This window comes from Cyanistes caeruleus, chromosome Z, assembly GCF_971803275.1.
Source record: "Cyanistes caeruleus chromosome Z, bCyaCae1.hap1.1, whole genome shotgun sequence".
In the NCBI taxonomy this organism is placed as follows: Eukaryota; Metazoa; Chordata; class Aves; order Passeriformes; family Paridae; genus Cyanistes; species Cyanistes caeruleus.
In genome coordinates, this window is record NC_141732.1 from 59,086,213 (window position 1) to 59,107,784 (window position 21,572).

Sequence of the window (21,572 nt, forward strand, 5' to 3'; positions counted from 1 at the left end):
GCCTCAGAGCATGCAGCTGCTAAAACAGCTGCTACTGCAGAAGAGAAATCCTCCCCAAAACACAGAGCTCCAGATATGGGGAATAACCAGAATGGGCTCATGTTGGCACCTCTGCTGGAAATTAAAAATACTATATTCAAAAGCACATCACGCAAGTACACTTTCAAAATAGAAGGCTCTAGTGGCTGAATGGCAATTCTATGTTTTATAGTTAGTGAAATTACATTACTTTTTAGAGCATCAACAAAAGTCCAGGAAATAAGGAAGCTACAGCAAGGTAATTCAACAAATAGGATAACATTTCAAAACAAATTCATACCAGAAATGTGTAATTCACCCACTTCAGAATTGTAACAACAAAAAAAAATTAAGACTAAAGGCCCTTTCAACATGAAAGGATTTGGTATCAGCCCAATCCAAAGTATCCACAATGAAGAAATGAACTGTTTGCCTTAGCATAACGTTAATAGCTACAGTACAGAAGTAAAAAGGTATGCAGCTTTGGCATTTGTAAGGAGAAAAACATTTTCCTACACCAGGTGCTAGAGAACTCTGCCAGTAAAATCTCATCTACATCCAGCAACGCCTGCTATTCTACTCTTGGGTCCCTGGAGCTTCCACTTAAAGGAACAAATGCTTAAACAGAATGTGTAAGTCATTTATGTACTTTTCCACATTACTTAGACTTTAATGATAGTTTCTAATAGTGAGCATGTACCCTATAAATAGGAAATATTTGTGAAAAATACCAGTATTTCCATCTTTTTCCAGATTCAACTCCTCAAGCACTCTGAATAGCCATGGAAACCATAGAAAGTTGGTTAGACTATTTAGCCACAGCCCCAAATTTGGTGGTTTGGGGTTTTTTTTTTTGCAAGGTTGTTTTTTTACTTTCTTTCTTTTTTTAACTGTACCTCTAACATTCCAGAGTAGGCCACAATGAATTAGGTGTTATCCAAAAATAAATGAGAACAGTCTCTGTCCCAAAGACTAAGATGCTGGCCACAACCTACTGACCCAGGAGGTTTCAAAGATAACATCTGTGGGTGACAAGACTTCAAAGCCCACATATACAAGGAGTTCTCTGTTAAGTTTTGGTCAATGTGCAGCTAAGTTACACAGATACTACTCTGATGCCACATCCTTTACTGCAGGCATGGCCCATCTCATTTCTCCTCCTCCTTTTGACTCCAGCAATGATCTGTACAGGGGCTCAAAACCCACTGCAAACCAGCAACAAATTTTTGTCACGTCATAAAAAGAAGACTGAGAAGAAAAGAAATGTCAAAAATATTTTACAGATTTAGCTTATCATTAAAAGTTCCTCCAAACGGGGAGGATGCTGTGCAGTTTTTAGGACAGAGACAACCCAAACAACAATGAAGGTCTGTGACCACTGCCAGCAGGCAGGCCCTGTACACACAGAGTTCCTTCAGAGTCTCTGGCCACCCCAAGCTTGGGTTCTCCAAGAGTCAGAATAATGGTACCTGAAAGCCAGGATGCTCTACCAGGAGCTTGTCATCCTGCAGCAGTCCTCCTCAAACCAAAGGCTCCCAAGTCAGGCAGCAGCCAGCCCAGCTCTCTCTCTCTAGCTTTACATCCCTCACCAGGATGACCACCACAGTCTGACAATAATCACAAACCCTGGAAAAGTATTTATGCTTTCCACAAACACCACCAGCCAGCTCCCTCACACTAACCCACCACAACACCACAGAACAGACCAGATACCTGCTTTGTTCAGTGCTACTCTTTCAGAGCTCACAGAGTACAGTGCCAACATACCCAGAGTCTGAAAGCCTAATATACCTGAAAACAGACTGCACCAGGATTGGAACTGCCTGGACGATGGCTGACTTGACTGGTTTCACAACAGCAGCTGTGGAGAGCTGTGTAGGAAACATTTCTGTTGAAATATACTCCAAGTGCAGTTTCACAGACATTGCTTCTGGTAGCCAGGCTGGCTTAACAACCCCAGCCTCGACCCAGCCTTTCTGCCAATGACACCAGAGTTGTGGGTATGATCCCCATATATTCCCAGAAGAGCTGGACTCAATGATCTTTGTGTGTCCCTTCCAACTGAGACAAATCTGTGACTCCTCTGTCAGCCACTCACTCCTACCCCTGCTCCAGCACCACATGAGCCCAGACAGTTCTTTATTCTGCTGAGGGTGACCAAATAAAGCAGCCTAGTAAAATTACAGCCTTCAACAGCAGCAACAGTTCTACCACTTCACCTGAGGACGCAGTGCCTGGGCAGGAGGGGAAAGAAGAGGTGAATGTTTTGCTGCTGTCCTATGTGCCTTCTCCCACTGTGAGCAGATGTTTCCAGTGGCGCTTTCCTACCACCTCATTCGAGTGCTGGACATGCCTGTCAGTGTAAGGAACAGTAATTCTGATGTTCACCCAGTAAAGAGCAGAAGTAAGCAGACAGGTAACAGCCCTCATTTGTGCAAAACACTTTTCCAAGCACAGGCAGGCCCAGACATACTGAACAGTCCCATCCTACTGTCCCAGCCTGGGGAGCACCTGTGGTTAGCAAGAGCTAGACAGGTTAACAAAACAGGGTAAAAGTGGGCTTACCAACTTGAGCAAAACTATCAGTTCTCTGCAATAAATACTCCACCAAAACACACTTAACATCTGCCACACACTCAAGTCTTGATTTTTGCAAGCTGTGATGCAATCTGATAAATCAGTGGAATGGGCTATGAGAGTAATGTTAAGCACATGTAGCTGTTTACATACAAGACCAGGAAGTAAGAAAACCTATCTTGCCTGCTGCTTTTATAGAGACAGTGAGATTTTAAGAACGAATTTTCCACATATGTTTCCAAAAAGATCTCAAAGGCTTTAGAAAATACTTTGTGTTGTCATTAAAATGAAGAATTTCAGGATCACTGCCCAAAATAGCCTATGGTATTTTTAAATTATACAAACCATAGACAAGTATCAAGCTTATCACAACAAAGAATTTCCTTTTGGGAGACCTCAGAAGAAATGCTAAAAATCAAAGGGGATAAGAGCACAATGGGCTAAAAAACCTGCATTCTTTAATGAAATGAAGACTTAGCAGCTTTTAATTTCTTCCTTCCTATCTGACAGCCTGGTGAGAGTCAGGGGAGAGTGCGTGCCTTCCAGCTTGTCCATCCCAGCACAGGAATGTGCCTTGCTGAAGCTTCTTTTCATGGGGGCCTAGAGCAGCTTAGCTTTTCATGCACTGCTTGATTACTTGACTACCAGCATTATCTGGGCCATAAGATTTGCAGATAATGCAGTCACTGAGCTGTTAACAGCAGCTCTATCAAAAACATCTACTCTCAGTGCTACAGGCAGCATCCAAGCAAACTGGACAGGCAAAGCAGCCAGCCTTGCATGAAAAAGATCCTGAAGCGGCTACACACCTGCCCCTGCTTGGACTTTTGGTTTCTAGAATCTAGAAGATCTGAAAGAAATGCAGAACTATTTTCTTAGTTCATGAAAACAAGAGAGATGTCTGATACCAGGTGTCCTGAGTGTTAGGAGCTGGTCTCAGACTATTATTGAAAACCTAGTGCTGTTTTGCATATGCATTTTCCAAAAGCTTCTTCAACGAGTCACATGATTACACAGCTGTTTGTCCCTCGGAAGTAACTAAACTCACCAAAAAGAAGGTTTTATTTTGTCCTTTGTCTGACTTAACTGTCTTTCCACTGCTTGTTATTTAATATTCAGACTCACCATGTGACTTAAGCCAAGAGGCTTTGTGAACCAACATACCAGTTAATCAACTGATGACCTATTTGGAGGAGCACATCTCACACTGCCAACTGTGCAAAACTGGAAGAGACTTCAGAGAACAGTCACTCCAGCCCAGATGCTGCCCGAGCCATGCTTTCTGGTGAGGGTTTCCTGCCCTCAGCCACCATGGGACAGAACTGCTATGCAGCACACCAAGCAGCTTGAGACCTAGGCAAGAAAGCTAGACTGAGTTAAACCATGGGTGCCAGGCACCGGCAGAGCTGAAGTTAAGCCGGACTGAAGGTGATCAGCTTCTGTCTCTCTGCACAAACGGCACTAAGTGGTGACTCAGCTCAGCATTAGAAAATAAAATCACTGCAAAATGTCTATATTCAAGCCTGTTGTTTTGGAAAAAACAAGCCAATTGTTTAGCCTGACCGAAGCCTCACACTGTATCACATCATCCATCTCCTCTACTGAGCTATTTTCCACTAGCATAGACCATCTGGATTTGACAGCAGTATAGGGAAGACTCTTCATCCCTGTGGTTACTTGAATCTGATGCCAAAAAGTGAGAAAAAAAACCAACACCTTCTAATTTGTCTGCTACAGTTCCCCAGTTACTGGTTCCTGGTAAGGCTTTCTTCACTAGCTCAGACAGCCTTTTAATTTCCTGGTCTTTTCTCCCTGCTCATCAAAGAAGGAAACCAAAACATTTATTCTCAGTCTCATTTGAAGGCTTTAAAACTTCTCCCAGCACCTAAGTTGTTCAGGGTCTTTTTTCCTGAAAAAAAAAGGAAATTTTTCCAGTCCCTCCTACAAAATCATGGTAGTCCAACTGCAAACAGTCCAGCAAGTGACTTGACGTCTCTCTCCAGCATATATCCAGAAAGGGGGTGGGACTCAGCCTTCCAGCACTCCACACACAAGGTGGGCGACCAGCTACATGGCTGTAATTAAAAAGTTGCATTTTATTTACAGTGGTGTCATGCCATCCAGGTTACATCTGCTTCAACAGTTGTTTCCTCTCCATCAGTCTTTTCATCCACCTGTGAGCTTCTGGGAGCAATTTTAAATATCCTCTCAAGTCACTGAGGAAAACAGACCTGAATCTGAAGCTTCTTTGCATTGATCCCTTGACATTCCTCCCTGACAGTAATCTCTGCTGGGTGACAGGCTCAGCTGTCCTTTCCTATAATTCTGTATTTCACAGTTTTCTCATCTGCATGTAGTTTAAGTTCATGCTGCAGCCACTTCTCAAACTTCCACAGCAGAGGAGATAATAACCTAGCAACTGAAAGATGAAAGAGAAGTCAGCAGAGGCAAAGTCTCACAGCTGGAGCCATCACTTCATACAGAGAGCAAATTTTTCTCTAGGTTAGCTCTGGTGTTCAAGACCAGGACTCTAGAGGTAGGATGCCACATGGCATAATGCAGTATATCATCAGGTAGAGAGAACAAAATGAAGGGCAGTAACTGCCTAAGTCCATGTAGAACTGGAGTGAAGAAGCAGTTAAAATTAAATTTTCATATGCATTGTCTTAAAAGCATGTAGCTGGAACAGCTGCTTTGCTTTTGAATGAACAGACAGCTTTGAGCTGTTCCACAAACATGCTGTGTCTTTAAAAGATGGTTTCAGTACTAAGTCCAAGAGGACTTTAGGATGAGGAGTAAAAAAAAAAAGACTTTGTACAAGAATTGACAAAAGCCAATAAACTGGTACAAAGCCTTGACTTTTTCTCATCCCTTCATATTAAAAAAAAAAAAAACAAAACTACTTGTTTAAAGCATTGCTAAAGATGCTCCAGTTTACATCAACATCCCAACATTCACACACTTTTCCAGACAGGTATGTTTAAAGTGCAGCCTGCACCACATCCTGACATTGCTTTTTGATGAGCATTTTTAAATATAATGCCTATATCCTCCTGATACAGAAGTATTCCTGAACCACTGTTTTGCCAGTGATTGTAATAAGCCAAGAGAAAAATCCATGAGAGAGGTCTTTTCAGAAACATGAAGAGTAGTTCTTGTTAGAGATTACACGTTGACATATTTTGGATCTGTGCTACTGGACAGAAGGAAGAGCAAAATTTTACATTTTCAGACTGTTAACATTTATATGTTTAAATAGTTGTGCACACATTATCTTTAATTGCTGGAAGATCCAATGACTAAACTGCAAACACTAGTTCCTGCGCAGCTGCCACTAACTAAAATGAGGATGAGATGGCTGGTGTGAAGGTCACCCTTCAAAATGGGCAGAGAGCAACCTCCCCCCACATGCCATCACAGGCACACCCCACAGACCCCACAGCTCTGGCTGGCTCAGCCCCTCACTGCCTCTCGCTGTAACATGCTGATGCTGAAGCTTATAGATGACTTGAACAAGGCAGCAGGTCAAATCCCATCAACAGAATGATCACTTGCAGCCTAAATATTCTGGATGCCAGGCATTTTAAATGCTAAGACCTCCTAGGGCCTGCAGAGTTGAGAAAAAAATGGAAGCACCATTGACTGGGGTCCTCAAGAGAGACACAGGAAGCAACCTAAGGTCCAAGCACATTTTCACATGGCTAACTTGAGAAGAGAATGCACCCTCAGCATGTGCTTGGTATGGCAGCAGCCACTACCTCAAATGAGACCTTCAGCTTCTATCATAGTCACAGCTCAGGCTTTCATCCCTGAATGAAGTATGTCTTGTACCCACAACTGCGAGTGTTTCTATTGCAATGCAAGTCTCACTAATGGGAAAAAGATATCTTAGAACAACCACACTTGCAAAAATTAAAATAAAACCAGCAGTAGTATTTAGATCCTTCAGCAGAAAAATACTCCCTTGTCCTTAAAAGTGAAGGCCCTACTCCTATACTGCCTTCAGTCCACAGGTCTAGGGCTATGGGTATTCAGAGGCCTTTCTTTAAACCCACAATACAACCAACTCATGGGATGCAAGAGAAAACTTCTTAAAAAGTAGGAAGCAATTGGAAATCAGGCAGGAATGAGAAAGACTGTCTTCTCCCTCTCATGCAGTGACAGGGAAAGGATTCTAACCTAGAAACGCAACATGAAATGATACAACACTTACAGGATCTCCCCATCTTTTGGTCATTTTTCCTTCCCTTTTTGATCACTTTTGAAAGCAGCAGTAAATTTTATCCCACTTTAGCAGGCAGATGGAACCTCAAAGACAAGTTTTTAAAGTCTCCTTGAAAATAGGCAAAAGTTTTAGTGGAGAAAAAATGATCTCTCAACCCTAAGCAAGGAAAAGGTTGTAATGCACCTTCATATTTACTGGAATGGGATCAGTATGAGACACCAACCTCAATGGACAAAGCTGCAGGAAATCAAGACTTTGCTAATTCAATTATTCAGGAAACCATTTATTTAAAGCAAAAACTACATGTTTCTGCAAACAGCGAAAATAGTTCTTCACCAGTCTTTTTTTCCTAATATATTGGATTACACTACAATATTCTAAGGCTGACCTCAGACAGCTCGTTTCCCCTTCTATCGCAATTAATAATAGCAGTGGCAGAGGTGTGGAAATACCCGCAGCTAAATGCTTAGGTCAGACACACTAAACAAACCCCTCTTGCTTAGGAAGGCCATTTGCAGAAGAAGAGATGGTATTTTTGGGAGCACCCCATGGAGTGAAGCCAGGAGCACCAGCAGGACCATCGCTCAGCACTGTGGTACCTCACACTACACATACATCCTGCAGTGCTCCTGTGACCTCAGAGGACACAGATCTGGATGAGGGTGACAGAACCACCATGTAATGAAGAGAAGACCATGGGGACAGGACTGCAAGCCCCCTTCTCAACCTGCAGGTGCAAACAGGCAGCGCCAGAGAGGCAGGCAGTCCCAGAGTGCACAGGGATCTCCCTCCCTTACCCAAAAGCCATGAGTCACAGAAGCCATAGGATGGGCCAAAGTCAACCTGAAAAATATACCAGAGCTGGTTTTACCCCTCTTTTTTCTTTAAAAAAAACCCCAAACCATCAGAATTAGAATTTTGGGTAGAAATTGAAAACCTGATACTCTAATTTGCAGCACATCTTTTATTTACTACATGATATAATTTCTAAGTATTATTAAGCACATCTCTCAGGATTTAACAAACCTACAAAAAGAGCTTCATAAATTTTAATAGCTACCAGTTCTAACTGAAAAATCCATCTTCTTGAACAACCCAGCTACAACATACTGTCCACCAAAAATGAATGTTAACAATCTAAATTACATTTATTTAACTCTGGAAAAAACATATTCATTCTAATAAAGATTTTCCGCAACAGCTGCTTTCTTTAACCATGATCTCAACTTTATTCTCTTGAGAATCACTACTGAAGAAAAGCCAAATATAAAATCCTGTTTCCTGTCAATTTAAGCAGAGTTTTTATGTAATCAAAAGCATTGAGGAGGCCCAAGCCAAACTGTATCCTCACTGCATTCTCAAAATAGGTCTATCAATAAGACATAAGCAACAGAAGAAACATTTAGCAAGCTTGGAAACCTAAATACCACAATTTTCTTCAAAGCAAAGTTGTACATTGCCCAATAAAAAACAACTGCAAAAATTAAAGTTTATAAATGGCCAAGTTCCTTCAAAGACAGTTTTCAGGGGCTAGCTGGCAAGGATGCAAGTCACACAGTAATGTCCATTAAGATAATTTTAAGTAATTTTGCAAATGCGGAATCAGCATAACCAAAGTAGACTGAAGTCTGGCAGCTTGCCGCTATATCCTATAACAACAGGAATCTGGGCTGCAAAACCTGAATGCATTCAATTCTGACAGGCACCATCAACTAGACATTTAGCATGGTTTGATTCAAAAGAAGTACCCACCACTCATCATCTATTTCACACCAGGAAAAGTTTCTGGAGTGAAGATGAATTGTCGTGTTAACTCACAGTATAATTTTGATACCAGCTGCAGACAAGCAGCAATTACACACAAACGAAAATTGCCCTTACATAGCTCAGAAAGACAATACTGAAGTTCTCAGTCAGTTCTAGGAAAGCAGACCCACAGACAGAGGAACGCATAAGATATAAACAAGGAAAAAATACTTGCCACAAGTAATCCTCATGCTGCAGGATATCAAGCACATCAAACCACTATATTTTTTGAAAAAATCAGGGACCTAACATGAGAGTTGTTTTGTATAACTCTTACAAAAGTTTCATCTTTCCTCAGGCACTTAATCTCTCTGGACACAGGGTTAACTTCATCTTCAGGAAAAAAACAGGAGAGGCCAAATTCCTTTTTGATTTTCCAGCTTGATTAACAGTACCCACAAAATGCCTGAGGAAGCTTAGATGAGACCGAATGAAGAACTTCTATCCCCTTTGTTTGTCTTCTGCATTAATCATGTTATACAAACTTGCCCTCATCAAGGTTAGAATAAATCAAGTAAAAAAGGCAAAGACCGTTCTTCATTTTAAAAATGTGACACTGCAATGCTATTGAAACATGGTTTATGCTGTTTATTATCTTAGCCTATAAAAAGGTTATCCACACTATGTTTGCTGGTGTAACTCCAGCATATGTCATATTTAGCATAGGTAAGTCTTACATCAAAAGTAGTGCTTGAGCCAGCAGAATAAAGCTCCCCAGGGATTTCTGGCATCATGACTACATCCACCTTAGGGCTTTCTCTTCATCTTCAACAACACTAAGGAGTTCAGTTTATTTACAGACTCCAGAGTGAGACATCAGTGTCAATGAAACACATTACTATCAGGGATTACTACGTGGGGTAGGCACAGAGGCTTTAAGAAAGTCTCAAAGGTCAGTTACACTAAAGCCATGCCATTCACCACTGAGCATCACAACAGTTTCATCCTCTCGGTAATTTAAAAAAAAAGAGCCAAAAAAGAGCACAATGAAAATGCAAAAAGCCACAAACCGCTGTAGTAACAGCACCTACTAACTGCACTTTGTTGAGCTGCTCCACAACTTGTTTCACACGCTGCCAAGACGATTACGAAGGGAAGCAGCAGTCAGGGAGGCCCCTGCATTAAGATCAACATTAGCAAGTGTGGTTACTGCTGTCCCCACGGTCCACAGGTCTGTGTGGAGAGGTCCAGGGCAGCTCCCACAGAGCAAGCTAGTGGATGCATGCTCAGTTATCCTCCTGTCCCACTGAAGATTGAAAGAAACACAAACAAAAGACCAAACCCAGCCCAGGATTTCAAACTACAGGAATAATGTAAGACTTTTCCCAGGAGGTTCACAAAAGAGCAAGAGAATAACCAGATTCTAAGGGTGGGCAGAGTGAGCAAAGGAAAAAAAGTAGCTACAGAATTAGGACCATAAGGTGTTTAAATATGTAAAACAGGAGTAAATTTGCAGGGTAGTCTGTTGCAGACAGAAGTAGTAATGGGTTTCTATTGCAGAAACAGAGATTTGTGAAAAAAAACCACAAAATAAAGTGTCTGGAGATGTCTAACATCACACCAGAGAGACAACTATTAGGAACAGGAGTCCTTCCCTTCAGTGCAACCAAAGAGATCTGGAAAGGGCCTCAATACTGCCTATCTCCTCCAAGTCACGGTCCTTCACCTATGGAATTTATTTAACTAGGAAAACAGGTGCACCACGGTAAGATGAGGAGTACCGAATACCCACCCCATGGACACCGAACAGTGTGAAGTCCTGCACCTAGCCCCTCCTCATCACTTGTTCTCACCTCTCACTTCCTCTTCAGCACCTGAACGCGCCGAAACCTTCCCCAAGCCGAATTCAAAGGAGCTTGTGGAAAGGTCTGTCTGGGGACAGACAGGCCGCCCGTGGATACGGGATTAGTTAAAACCATTCCAATTCTTATACCGTGCGGTCTCATCTCCCCACCACCTGCAGCCAGCGGCTACTACTGAACCGCCCCTCGTAGCTCTGAAGGATCTCTGCAGATCGAAGCTGCCCCTCTGGGAATTGCTCCTTGCCGTGCAGGCTTTGGGAAGGCCTCTCTCCCTGTCGGCACCCCCAGACGTGCGGACAGCATGTCCGGTGAGCGGGGCGGCTCCCGCCTGTCCGCACGCACCTCGGGGACAGCCTCCCTCCCGAAACACCAGGCAATCCACCCGAGGAGCTGGCAGGAACACCACTGTGGGCACTTGGAGAGCCCGGACCGGCACCCCCGCTGGCTGCCAGGGCTGCTTTTCCTGCCCCGCGCCGATGGCGGGGCCAGCCCGGCGCGCAGCCCGGCCCGGAGCGCGCCGAGCCGCGGGGCAGCGCGGGCACGGAGCGCCGGCCCCTGCCCAGCCCGGCCCCCGCTCCCGGGGACAGCGCACACCGCCCCGGCCCGCCGCCCCGGGACCTCGCTCCCCGCCGCCGAGCCCCCGGGCGGGCCCCAGCGCCGTGCCCGGGAATGTCCGCCCGCACACCTGCCGCCTCCCGACCCTACCTGGCCGGCGCAACAGCGGGCGGACATGCTGGAGGAGCGGGCCGGCGAGGCTCCCTCCCTGCTCCCGCACGCAGCGGCGCGCAGGGCTAGGATATCCCGGGATGGGCAGGGCTGGGGTGTCCTGGGATGAGCAGGGCAGCGCGGGCGGAGCGGCACCGCCTCTGCCCGGCCGCCGGCCCGGCCCGGCCCCGCCGCCCGGCTTCCGCTGTCGTCAGCCCGCCTGTGAGCTGCGCTGCCGCGCCGGGGCCGAGCCGCGCCGCCCTAGGCTCCCCTCCTCGCAAGGACACCTGCCTGCTAATAGACTATTAAAACACCTGGTTTTGAGTCGCTGCAATCTAATAAATTCAGTGAATGGGGCATTTAAACATGCGGATCTTACGGGGCTGGGCATCAGATCGGAGTTTAAAGCTGTAGCGCACCAGCCCCGGTGCAAACTGCTTTGCCGCATGGCACGGCCGGCAACACAAGCCCGTTCATGGGTGGAAATGCCGTGTTTGTCCCAAGGACAGCTGTAAGGCCGTGCTTAGGATCCTAACGGGAGCCGAGACCTTTCCTCGGTGTTTCCGAAATAAATTCTCCAGCCTCGGTCGCTAAACGTCATGCGCGGTACTCGGCAGGAGCCGAGGATTTCTCAGCTTCCCATGGGACAACAGGAACTTGCAAAGCCAAATTCAGATCTGGCAGGCGTCGTCATAACAGATGAATGTGTCTTTACAAACACACTGCGTGAATCTGCTTGTAGATAAGGGCAGATTTGTAGATAAGGAAATAACGAGAGAACACATTAATTTTATTAAGCTTTAGTAATTGACACAGACTGCTGTTCAGCCAAGGTCGTGCTAAACTGAACTTTGTGAAGAACAAAGACTTATTAGAGTTATGAATATAACTCTAAAATATATAAATATATCTCTGCCCAGGGCGGACTTATAGCTAATTTTAATGATCACGTATGTTGTACAGGAAGGCTACATATTAAGGAGATGTGTTTGTAGGTGGATGGGGAAGTCTGTACGTTCAGAGGACTCCTCTAATCACCTTTGTGGACACTAACCTGTACTGACATGAATTTTCTGCACAGATAGCACTTACTACTGCAAAGCTATGAAAAGTAGAAATGAAGGACTCTATGGAAAGACTTCCCAGTCTCAACTCTGCGTCCTTCTGCATGTGTATGCTAAATATACTGTAATATTTAATACAACTATTTTAAACTCTATTTGTAGTTTTAACTGCTCTTACTTTAGGAATTCAGTGCAACTAAAAGCTATTATCCTGAATAGGGATATGTACATGTAGATAATGTAGCAACACCTACCAAGGAAACTGGGATGGATTGCAGGATGTAAAAGCCCTTCCTCTTTCCTCATGTATGCAAACAAAGAGAGTTGGTGCTTCAGGAAGTAGTTCATATGATGAATCAACATTACATAATTTGGTGTTATACTAGGAACTGAAGAGACCAGTTACCATAGCAGTACAATTAATAAAAAACAGATATGTACTTAATTTTTATTGGTGCTCCTGCATATACTCAGCTAGAGGCAAGGTGTTTACCACTCTTACAAGATTAACTCTGTCAACCAGATGGTTATTAAACTGCAAAGGACACCAGTTTCTGGGCATCTGAGAGGACCACAGCACAGTTCAGGCACTGATGTGGCTGATGCTCCTGCTTTGTAGAAGCAGCAAAAGTCCCAGCCTCAGGTGGGGACTTCTCAAGCCAGGACTGGGGCTGGAGGCTCAGCACTTCTCTGATTTATAGCTCCTTTCCCCAGAAGCTGCAGAGATAGGCTCAAAAAGTGAACAATGATCAGGAAAACAGCATGACCAGACAACAGGCAGTGGAAAATCACTGATGTGTTTAACTTGTAAACACAGTCACCTTCCCAAAGAATGTGGTTAACACATGGGAACACAAGGATTGCAGCCTAGCAAGAACTCAGCAAAACTGTCTTCATCATGATTTTGTCTCAGCAAAATCATCTTCTGTTCCAGACTTCTTATACAATTGCAAGAATCTGTCTGGTCAGGCTTTGCTTAATTTCCACGTCTGCAAAATCAACTCAAAACATGAAGGAGATTCTGAGGTTTAATTTAAAAATTAAACTGTCTTTCAGAGACATTGGTGAAGGTGATGTATGAGCATGGTGGAAGAGTACAAGGACTGTACCACACATCAGCATGTCAGTGATTGCAACAAGCATTCACTGCACGGGGAGCACCATTAATTCACTGCTCTATGCAGGTCTGTTAATGCCAGCCAGGGCTTTTATGAAAAACAAATACAGCCTCTGCACTGAAGAAAACAGCAGAGCTCTGTAATGGCTTTCCAATCAGTTAGAGAACCCTAGAGCTCTGGGATATGTGCCTTGGCTTTTTCAGTAAAAATTCATCACCAGAAAGGCTTGAACTTCCCTGCTGCGTTGCTGGCAAACATTATGCAGACTAATAGCAAAGCAATGTGCAGATGTTACTACATGGAAAGAATTGTCACTCTCAAACTGTCACTGCATTTAGAATAAGGTTTATCTATCAAATACACATTCTGAAATCAGAGAAGGCTGGTTTGATTTACTGGGCAGAAATCTTCAACCAGTAGTAAATCCTGCCTCAAAATCTTCCTTTTGGCAGAGGGCCTCTTTAAAGAGATGCTAATTCTCATTTAGGGTTTTCAAGTGACAGGGAATTCACAGTATCCCTAGGGAAAGGCAAGATGCCTTGGTCTTGCCCTGTTTAGGGAATTTTATGCACATAGACCTACAGATTTCTACTAAGTCAGGAAGAATGCAGGTATGGTGATACAGTTCCAGAGGTGATTTGCCAGCTAGCCCTTTCCTGGACTGCGCCGAGTGCGGCCACCCTCAGACCATTTGTCGTCCAAGTGGTGGCACAACAGGGGCACTCAGCTCAGAACGCCGCTCTCTATGGCAGTGATGGATCTGCGCCTCGGGCCACGGTAAGGATCGGGGAAGGGTCCTTTGTACAGTTTCCAAGGAGGCTCATTCCATTAAAAAGTCCAGGGACAAAAGGCACAGACACATGGTACAGCAACTTATATCCAGGGGAGGATCAAAGGGAGAGTACAAATCATGAACCAATAGAGAAGACTTAGGGGAGGAGCAGAAGGAAGGGTTACATAAGGCATAAGCCAATGGGCAAGACAAGGGGTGGAGAGTGGGGCACATGGGCCAATGGGGGAATTGGAGGAATAGGAGAATTCCAAATGGGGCGGTGCAGGCAGGGGTTGGCACAAGGGAGGATTGACAACTTAATGGGAGGGGGAACACGGAACATTCGGGAACAAGGGGCAGGGTCTACAATGATTGACGGGGAAGCTCCTGGAACATGGGGTTGGTTGGGTGACAGTGATGGGCAGTGTAGGGGAGGAGATAACTTGGGTCAAACCAAGAAAGCAAGGGGGAAAAGGAACCAACCACCGTAAAAGGGACCTTTAACTTATTGAAGAAAATATGGTACAACATAATATAATACAACAGCATGAAGTTATCCCCACAGTACAAAAGACATAGCCAAGAACTGACTTAAAACTCTGATCTCCATTCCGGGTTCCAGGGAGCAAAGAAGGAAAGAAAGCAGTGGGTTAGAAGTTGTAACCATGGGACAATGCTCAGGAAAGCCCCTGGTCAAAAGTCATTTGTGCTCTGGGAGCAAACCATTGGCCTCATCGGAATACGTGTAGGCAGAGCAGCAGAACCTGAAGCCCCTGAAGCATGTCACTTTGAGGCACGTCGCCTTTATGCAGCCCACAAGATAGCCAACCCACTTTTAAGACATACTAGTGACCTCTGGCACATCTGCTTTGCTTGGGTCACTGGGACAGGCGTTACTACCCTCAGATGCCAACCACAGTTTTCACTTGCATGTGTTGTACCTTTACACATATCTGCTGTACTCTTCCCTCACTTATTTCTACATGGATTATTGTTACGGAAGCAGAGGTTCTCACCATCCTCCTTCGCTGTGAGAAGAACGCAGAACTGCCTCTACAGAGAAGTCAGAAAATGTTCGTGGTGAAGCAGAAAGCTTTTTGGCATAGCACAGGGAAATCAGAACTTACCAGGAATGCTCAAAGACTCTCTGCTTCTTCAGTATGAAATGGCCCGGTGTATTGTAGGATAAAAATATTAGGAATTGCATCATTTTGTTCTCATCTTCTGAAATAAAGCTACAACTCAGAATGATGCTTTCAATGCAAAGTAAGTTCAAGTTTTTCCAGTAATTAAAGGTTTGGGTTTGTGTCAGTTGGCAAAATGAAGAGCACAAAATGTCTGCATCCTATGAGAAGGGGAAATACACCACTTGGCTGTTTTTCAGGTGAAATTAAATATGCAATATTTAATCAAATATTAATAAATAAATATTTAGTAAATTAAATATGGCAGGTTTTTTTCAAATGTAAAAATAAGCAGAAAGAAAACAAAATCTTACATGGTACTTGTTGTGGTGGTCACTTCTGTAAATTCAGAATTCGTATGCCTGTTAAACAAAATAGGCTTGGAATTGCTTTTTAAGAAAATGTTTATTTTGCTTGAGCCTAGTAGTTAAGAAACCAGGCAAAAACATGGTTATGGGAAGGAGGAGAAATGTCTATGCATGTGCACACACATGTTCTGGAAATCACAACTTAAATTCCCAGCTGGAGTTCTGACACAGCCCATGACCTTACTGTTTGCCACAGTTGTTTCCTGCGGAAAAGAAATTCCAGTACAGGGAAGCACTATGCAAAGGTGTGATCAGACAGCAGAAGAAACTTACTTATCACCTGTAACTGTAACTTGAGTGTCACTGCAAGACCATCTATGTCATGCAGCCTTTGTGGCTTAAGACCAAGTCCCAGCTTTCTCCATCTGTTCCTAAGTGTGCACCAGCATCTGGATTATAGACCACATCTCCCCACATTCTATTCTTGTAGGTAGCCAAGGGTTTCTAAAAGCCCTGGCCTTTGGACATCTTCCAAAAGCCAGTGTACCCTAGGAATCATGCCTGGAGCATCTGGAACAGCACAGTATGACCAAGCTGTGGGCCTGACAAAAAGAGAGTTGGAATATCCCAGTACTTGTTACTGCTGTGTCTGGGTGATCACCCTTACGACTGTGCGTGGAGGTCGGGGAGGCAGAGTGAGCAACCACAGCAGCACCATGAACACCCAAAGATGTGCCAGCACAAGGCAAGAGCAGCCTGCAACTATAAATCCCTGAAGAAGAGTGATAGCAGAGACTATCAGTGCATGTGCAGCCTGACACACAAATGTAACTGCCCCTTTCAATGAACAATGGGTTGGTCATAATGCCAAATTGTGGTATCTTCCTTTATATCTTTATTAGAGTTTTGTAATTCACACAAAAAATATTTTCTGGATGGTAGCAGTTACTGATTTCTAAAAAATTATCCATGCATTTAATTATTCAAATTTAGTTAGATTCTGGTCAAATGAAACTTGCTGGACCTGAAAGAAAGTATTGCATAATATTTGAAGAGTTTAGTTTTACAAAACCTACAAGGCTGGTATTTCCAGCAAAATTGCTTTTAAAACCTTGTTTTTTTCTGAGAATGATAGTTTAATAAACTGGTTGCTTAGTTGTTTTTCCACTCCAGTGTTAATTTAGAATGGGGTAAGATCTGCACTGTTTATGAAAGAAATGCATCAATTACACCTTTCTGAGAAGATTAATTTCTGTAAGTGCAGCACAGAAGTGTGGCATTACACAGGTTTTCATTGAACTCCCCAGTGTTGCATTTGCACACTCTTTGTTGCCCATTTTCAGCACAATGCCATGAAATGCCAGTTACAAATGCCATTCTTTCTAAGCCCCCTGCCACTAGATGCAGTACAGCATTTCCTTCCTACTCAGATTTTCATTACATGACATCTCAGATTTTCAATCACAACCAATACCTTAGAAACAAGTGACATGGATGTTTAATTTAGGTGATGCTGAGGAAAGTGTGCTGGAAGAAAAGGAGACAGCAGTGTACCCCTGCCTATTTCCCATTTCAGACACTCAGGTGTCAGCAGGACAAGGTCAGTGCCAGCAGCAGGAAGTCTGGTGCTGGCTGGGAGGCACTGAGTCTTACTGGACTCAATGAGTGACAGGTGGAAGAAGGGAAGCCTGCTATCCCTGAGTTACCAGGTAAGGTCAATATAAAGGGTCTTATCAAAGCAGGTCTACAAGAATTTGAAGTTAAACAGGCTCAGGCTGGTAGCCAACCTGGTTCTTCTCTCCTCCAGAACCAGAAGCTTGAAGAGTGATGACTCTCAGAGAAACAAGCAAGCACTAGGTTAAGATCAAACAGTTGTTACCATTTCTGACCATCTGCCTTATTTCTCTGTCACACACAAGCAGCAGGAAAAACTGAGCTGGTTGTAAATCAGAATTTCAACTCCTGCAATTAAGTCTAATAGACTAAAATCAGTTTCTTCCATCATATAGATGGAAGACATGGGGGCACATTCTGGACTGTTGACTTACTTGGGATGCTTATGTAAGAACACCAGAGGAAGTTCCCAAACCAACAGGTAAATTTAGAGTAGCAAGAAAAGGACAGTTTTACATTTGTCAACTCAGTAGCAGACTTCTTCCGGACTGGCAGATTGCAGTAACTGTTAATCATCTGTTAATTTTGACAGTGGATGTTTTCTTTAAAAAAGAAATAATTCACAGATGACAAGTCCATGCAGGACAGCCTAAGTATCCTTTGAGGGTACCTGTCTATCACCTTGGCCCAAAATGGAGATTTCCCAAATCAAAGCACACAGCTTTGATATACACCTGTTGTGTAAATGAGCTTAGTGTAACTATCAGTGCCAAAGGAACCAATCTCTTGTGGTTGACAATAATAATTCTAATTAAGAGTTAAGTGCCTCATCTCCTTCCTTCTCTGCAGATCATTTTGCTGATATCACAGTAATGAATGCTATTACTATCAAGCTTTCTGGGCACAATTCAAACCAGCAGAACAAAAAGAAATGCTAGTGGCCTCTGTGCTTGCCACACAGCAAGACACTCAAAAAAATACTTGTGCAGGACCTGCAGCTCGTGGGTTTGATTCTTTGGAAGGGACAGAACCCTCCCCCAACCCTGTCCTTTTATTTGAAAGGAGTTTTAAAAAAGAAATAAATTGAATTTTTCTGAATAAGTTGCCAACAAAGAAGAAAAAAAAATTGGAAACCCTAGAATGGAACACAGAGATTATACAAGTCTAGTTCAACAGCATCAAAGCTCTATTAGGAAAACCTGAACACGAGAAATTGGAATTATGTGGTAAAGTTTAGCCAAATAGAGTTCTCTCACTAGCAAGACTGGAGCTGCTTCAGGAATCTTCCTGGTAGTGGTGGCCTACAGGAGTGGTCAGTCTAATTCCCAGAAGGTCTTCTGAAAGACCAAGTTCAACAGAAGGTTCTCCCAGGCATTGCTGTTTTGGAGCCAAAAGAGACTGCAGCTGTGAATGTCTTTAGAGACATTCACATTACTGGATATCGGCAAGGTGTCAAAATACAGGCTGCCAAGTGTTCAAAGCACTCAGTTTAGTTCTCTGAGAAGTTTTTCTGTCTCAACTTGATAAGCCATAGACATATCTGTGGTTTTTCCTGTAATTTTATTACAGGTTTGTGGAGAGAATAGCTTAACTTGGAGACAAAGCTGACATATCTGAGTATAAAATGAAAGATGGAGGAGAGGAATTAAAATAAAAACAGACCAAATGATAGCCTCTTTTGTAATGACCCCTTCCTTCTCTTGTAGTATTAAAAGGCTGGAGGTGAAACCTGCTCTGTAAAAGAATCATTACACTGGAGCACGTGGAGCATAAACATTTGTGCACCAGAAGAAATGGCTAAGTGGGCAGTGCACAGTAATTCAAGAGAACAAGAACAAAAGCCAAGAACTGCAAAGAATTGGCAGTGCTGCCTGGAGCATATCAAGGCCATACCATGTACAGAAAAATGCCAAAAATGCAAAACAGTAACTTATATGTTACAACTGAACCCTGAGCCTTCTTTGCCAAAACAAAAAGGCTTCTGGGATCAGCACTGGCATTAATCAAGAATGAGAGAGACAAAGGAGGATGAAATAGCTAGCAGTCCTTGATCTCCATGCCAACACAAGTAATCCTGGCATCTACAAGAATCACTTCTGTTTAAAACAGAGAGCACCTTTCTGTGTGACATGCTGATACAACGAGTTTTGCTAATTTATTACAGCAACAAAGTGGAAGAAGAAAACAACATTCTAGTTCAATTATAAACAACACCAGTAGAAGGCATCACTTATATTCCAAGAAGTCTCGAGGTAAAAGCCATCATGATTGCAAAGAGGAGAATTAACCTTTCAGGAAGGAACAGCAGTAACTCATGATAAAAGATGGTAAAGGCAGAAGAAACATCTCAACCCAAAGGAAGAGGCATTTACATTATGTTCCTGTTTGTTCGTGTGTACAACTGAGAGTTTTGCATAAGCATGCACATTACATGCTCCAGATAAACCATACGTGACTGTTGTGGTTCTGAACAGAAGCCAAACAGATTACAGCACCTGCATATTCAGTAAATTGGTGTGATTAGAGACCGACTATCAATGCTGAAGCATGATTGACATGACAAAAAGGTTACAAACTAACCAAGTCACAGATTAAACAGTGTTTAGATGACTGTGTGACTGCATATTATATCTACCACAAGTCCCAAGTACTTCTTCCAGAGTTCTGACCAGTCACAAAAGTAAAATCAAACCATCCAAAAGCCTGAGATTAAGAAAAAGGTGTTGTGCTAATCCTTTCTCTAATCTTATCTTACTCTCTGATGCACATGCATTTTATCTATGCACACCATCACTAAAAGGAAGGCAATTTTAGTCCTTGACACAGGTAGCTTCACTCAGCTCCATTCAACTGAAACAATTCAGCCGAACTCAACTGAAAACAAAACTTACTGCACACACTCATGGTATAGAATAGGGCCCAACTGTACATACAGAGCACAGTCCAGATTGCTGTGTGGGAGCTGGAGGAAAACAGCTCTGCAACTTGTATTATATGAAAAATTGCATTTTGTGAGCATTTACCGTGGCGTACACACATACAAGACAATAGTCTTGGTCACAAAATATCCTCTCACTTTGTTTTCCAATTAATGGGAGCAATTTAAAGGATACAGACACCAAGGGAAAGAATGGTATTATTTCATTGTGAGCATTAAGGCAACACAAAATAAAATTATTCATTCAATAAAACAATAAGCTTACTATGTGCTCAGCTGTAGCAACATGCAAAAATAAGCAAGATAATGCACCTAATCATTACTACACTAGAGAAAGGACAATGATTTAGAAAGACATCACCAATTGCCTAAATACTTTACCATCATCCAAAGTACAAAATTGCTGGGGAGCCCCATTTTGCAGTGAGGACTTGAAGAACCCTTCTCAGCAACTGGGAAAATCCTACGCAGTGCATCCACTTGTAGATGAGGTCTCCAAATTCATCCTGAAAGGGGGTCCAGCTTTTATAAGCCCAAATCAGCAAGTCAAAGTGACTTGATTATGTTTTCTAGTGCAAAGCACTTGGGTCTGATGGCATACTTCCCTCCCAGCTGGGGCCATGGTGTGGCCAGAGGCCAGGTCTTGTCTGGGAGGGTTTTCCCTAATATACACTACAAACAAGCCTCTATTGTTGTCTCTTGAGGAAAGTTCCTTAAAATGATACATTTCTTGCAGATAGGTCATGTGAAAGTTTCTAAAGCATTCAGTTTGGTGATAAAAGCTAGTACAAACATCTCAGTCATGTGTTTTTAGCTAAACAACACTGATGGTGTTAGTCACATAATGCCCAGGACTCACCTTTTAAGTCAGCTCTGGCTGAAGCCTGCTGCTCAGGCCTTAGTACATCACACCTCAAGCCCACTCTTACAGAGCACAGTAAACATGCTCTCTACATTAATACACTGACTAACATCTAATTCAGTACCTACTCTACAACTTTTGCCAGTAAGAGCTTAGAAGATTGGGGCTTTTTTCTAATGGATAAGGTTTCCTACAGGTACGGGTATTGTCTAGACAGATGCAGCTTTTTTTACAAGAAACAGTGTTTCTTTCCCAAAGCAGAACTGACTACTTAAGATTCTCACTGTGATGCAAACCTTATCTGTTATACCCAGTAGTAGGGATATTGCATTTTCAGTGACTGTTTTAGAGGATGAAGGTTTCCAGGCTTTTAGGACCAGTTAGAAAGATATGCTACATAAGCAAATGCAAAAAGTTTACAGTACTCTTAAATCCATCTTCCCTATTCAGATTTGCATATTTTTGAACCTGTGCCAGTGAGAAGTAGGACTGTGGTTAGCTTAATCCTCTAGCCTGCAATAAGGAGGATGATGTTTGATTAAACAAAAACGTATACAACTAATGTTAATGGATAAAACT

General features: G+C 43.1%; 1 protein-coding gene across 2 annotated transcripts in view; it reads right to left on the reverse strand.

The window, feature by feature from the left end:
* The window catches only part of SERINC5 (serine incorporator 5), a 50,852-nt gene extending 30,050 nt beyond the window's left edge, over window positions 1–20,802 (reverse strand). The window contains exon 1 of one of the 2 annotated variants that reach the window (XM_023944564.2): window positions 20,513–20,802. In XM_023944564.2, the coding sequence (XP_023800332.1) occupies window positions 20,513–20,548 (36 nt within the window). In that variant the 5' untranslated portion in view covers window positions 20,549–20,802. Of the gene's footprint in view, window positions 1–11,133; window positions 11,471–20,512 lie in introns of those variants that run through there. The other variant, XM_086869329.1, reaches the window with a different exon arrangement.
* Between the last annotated feature and the right edge of the window lie 770 nt (window positions 20,803–21,572).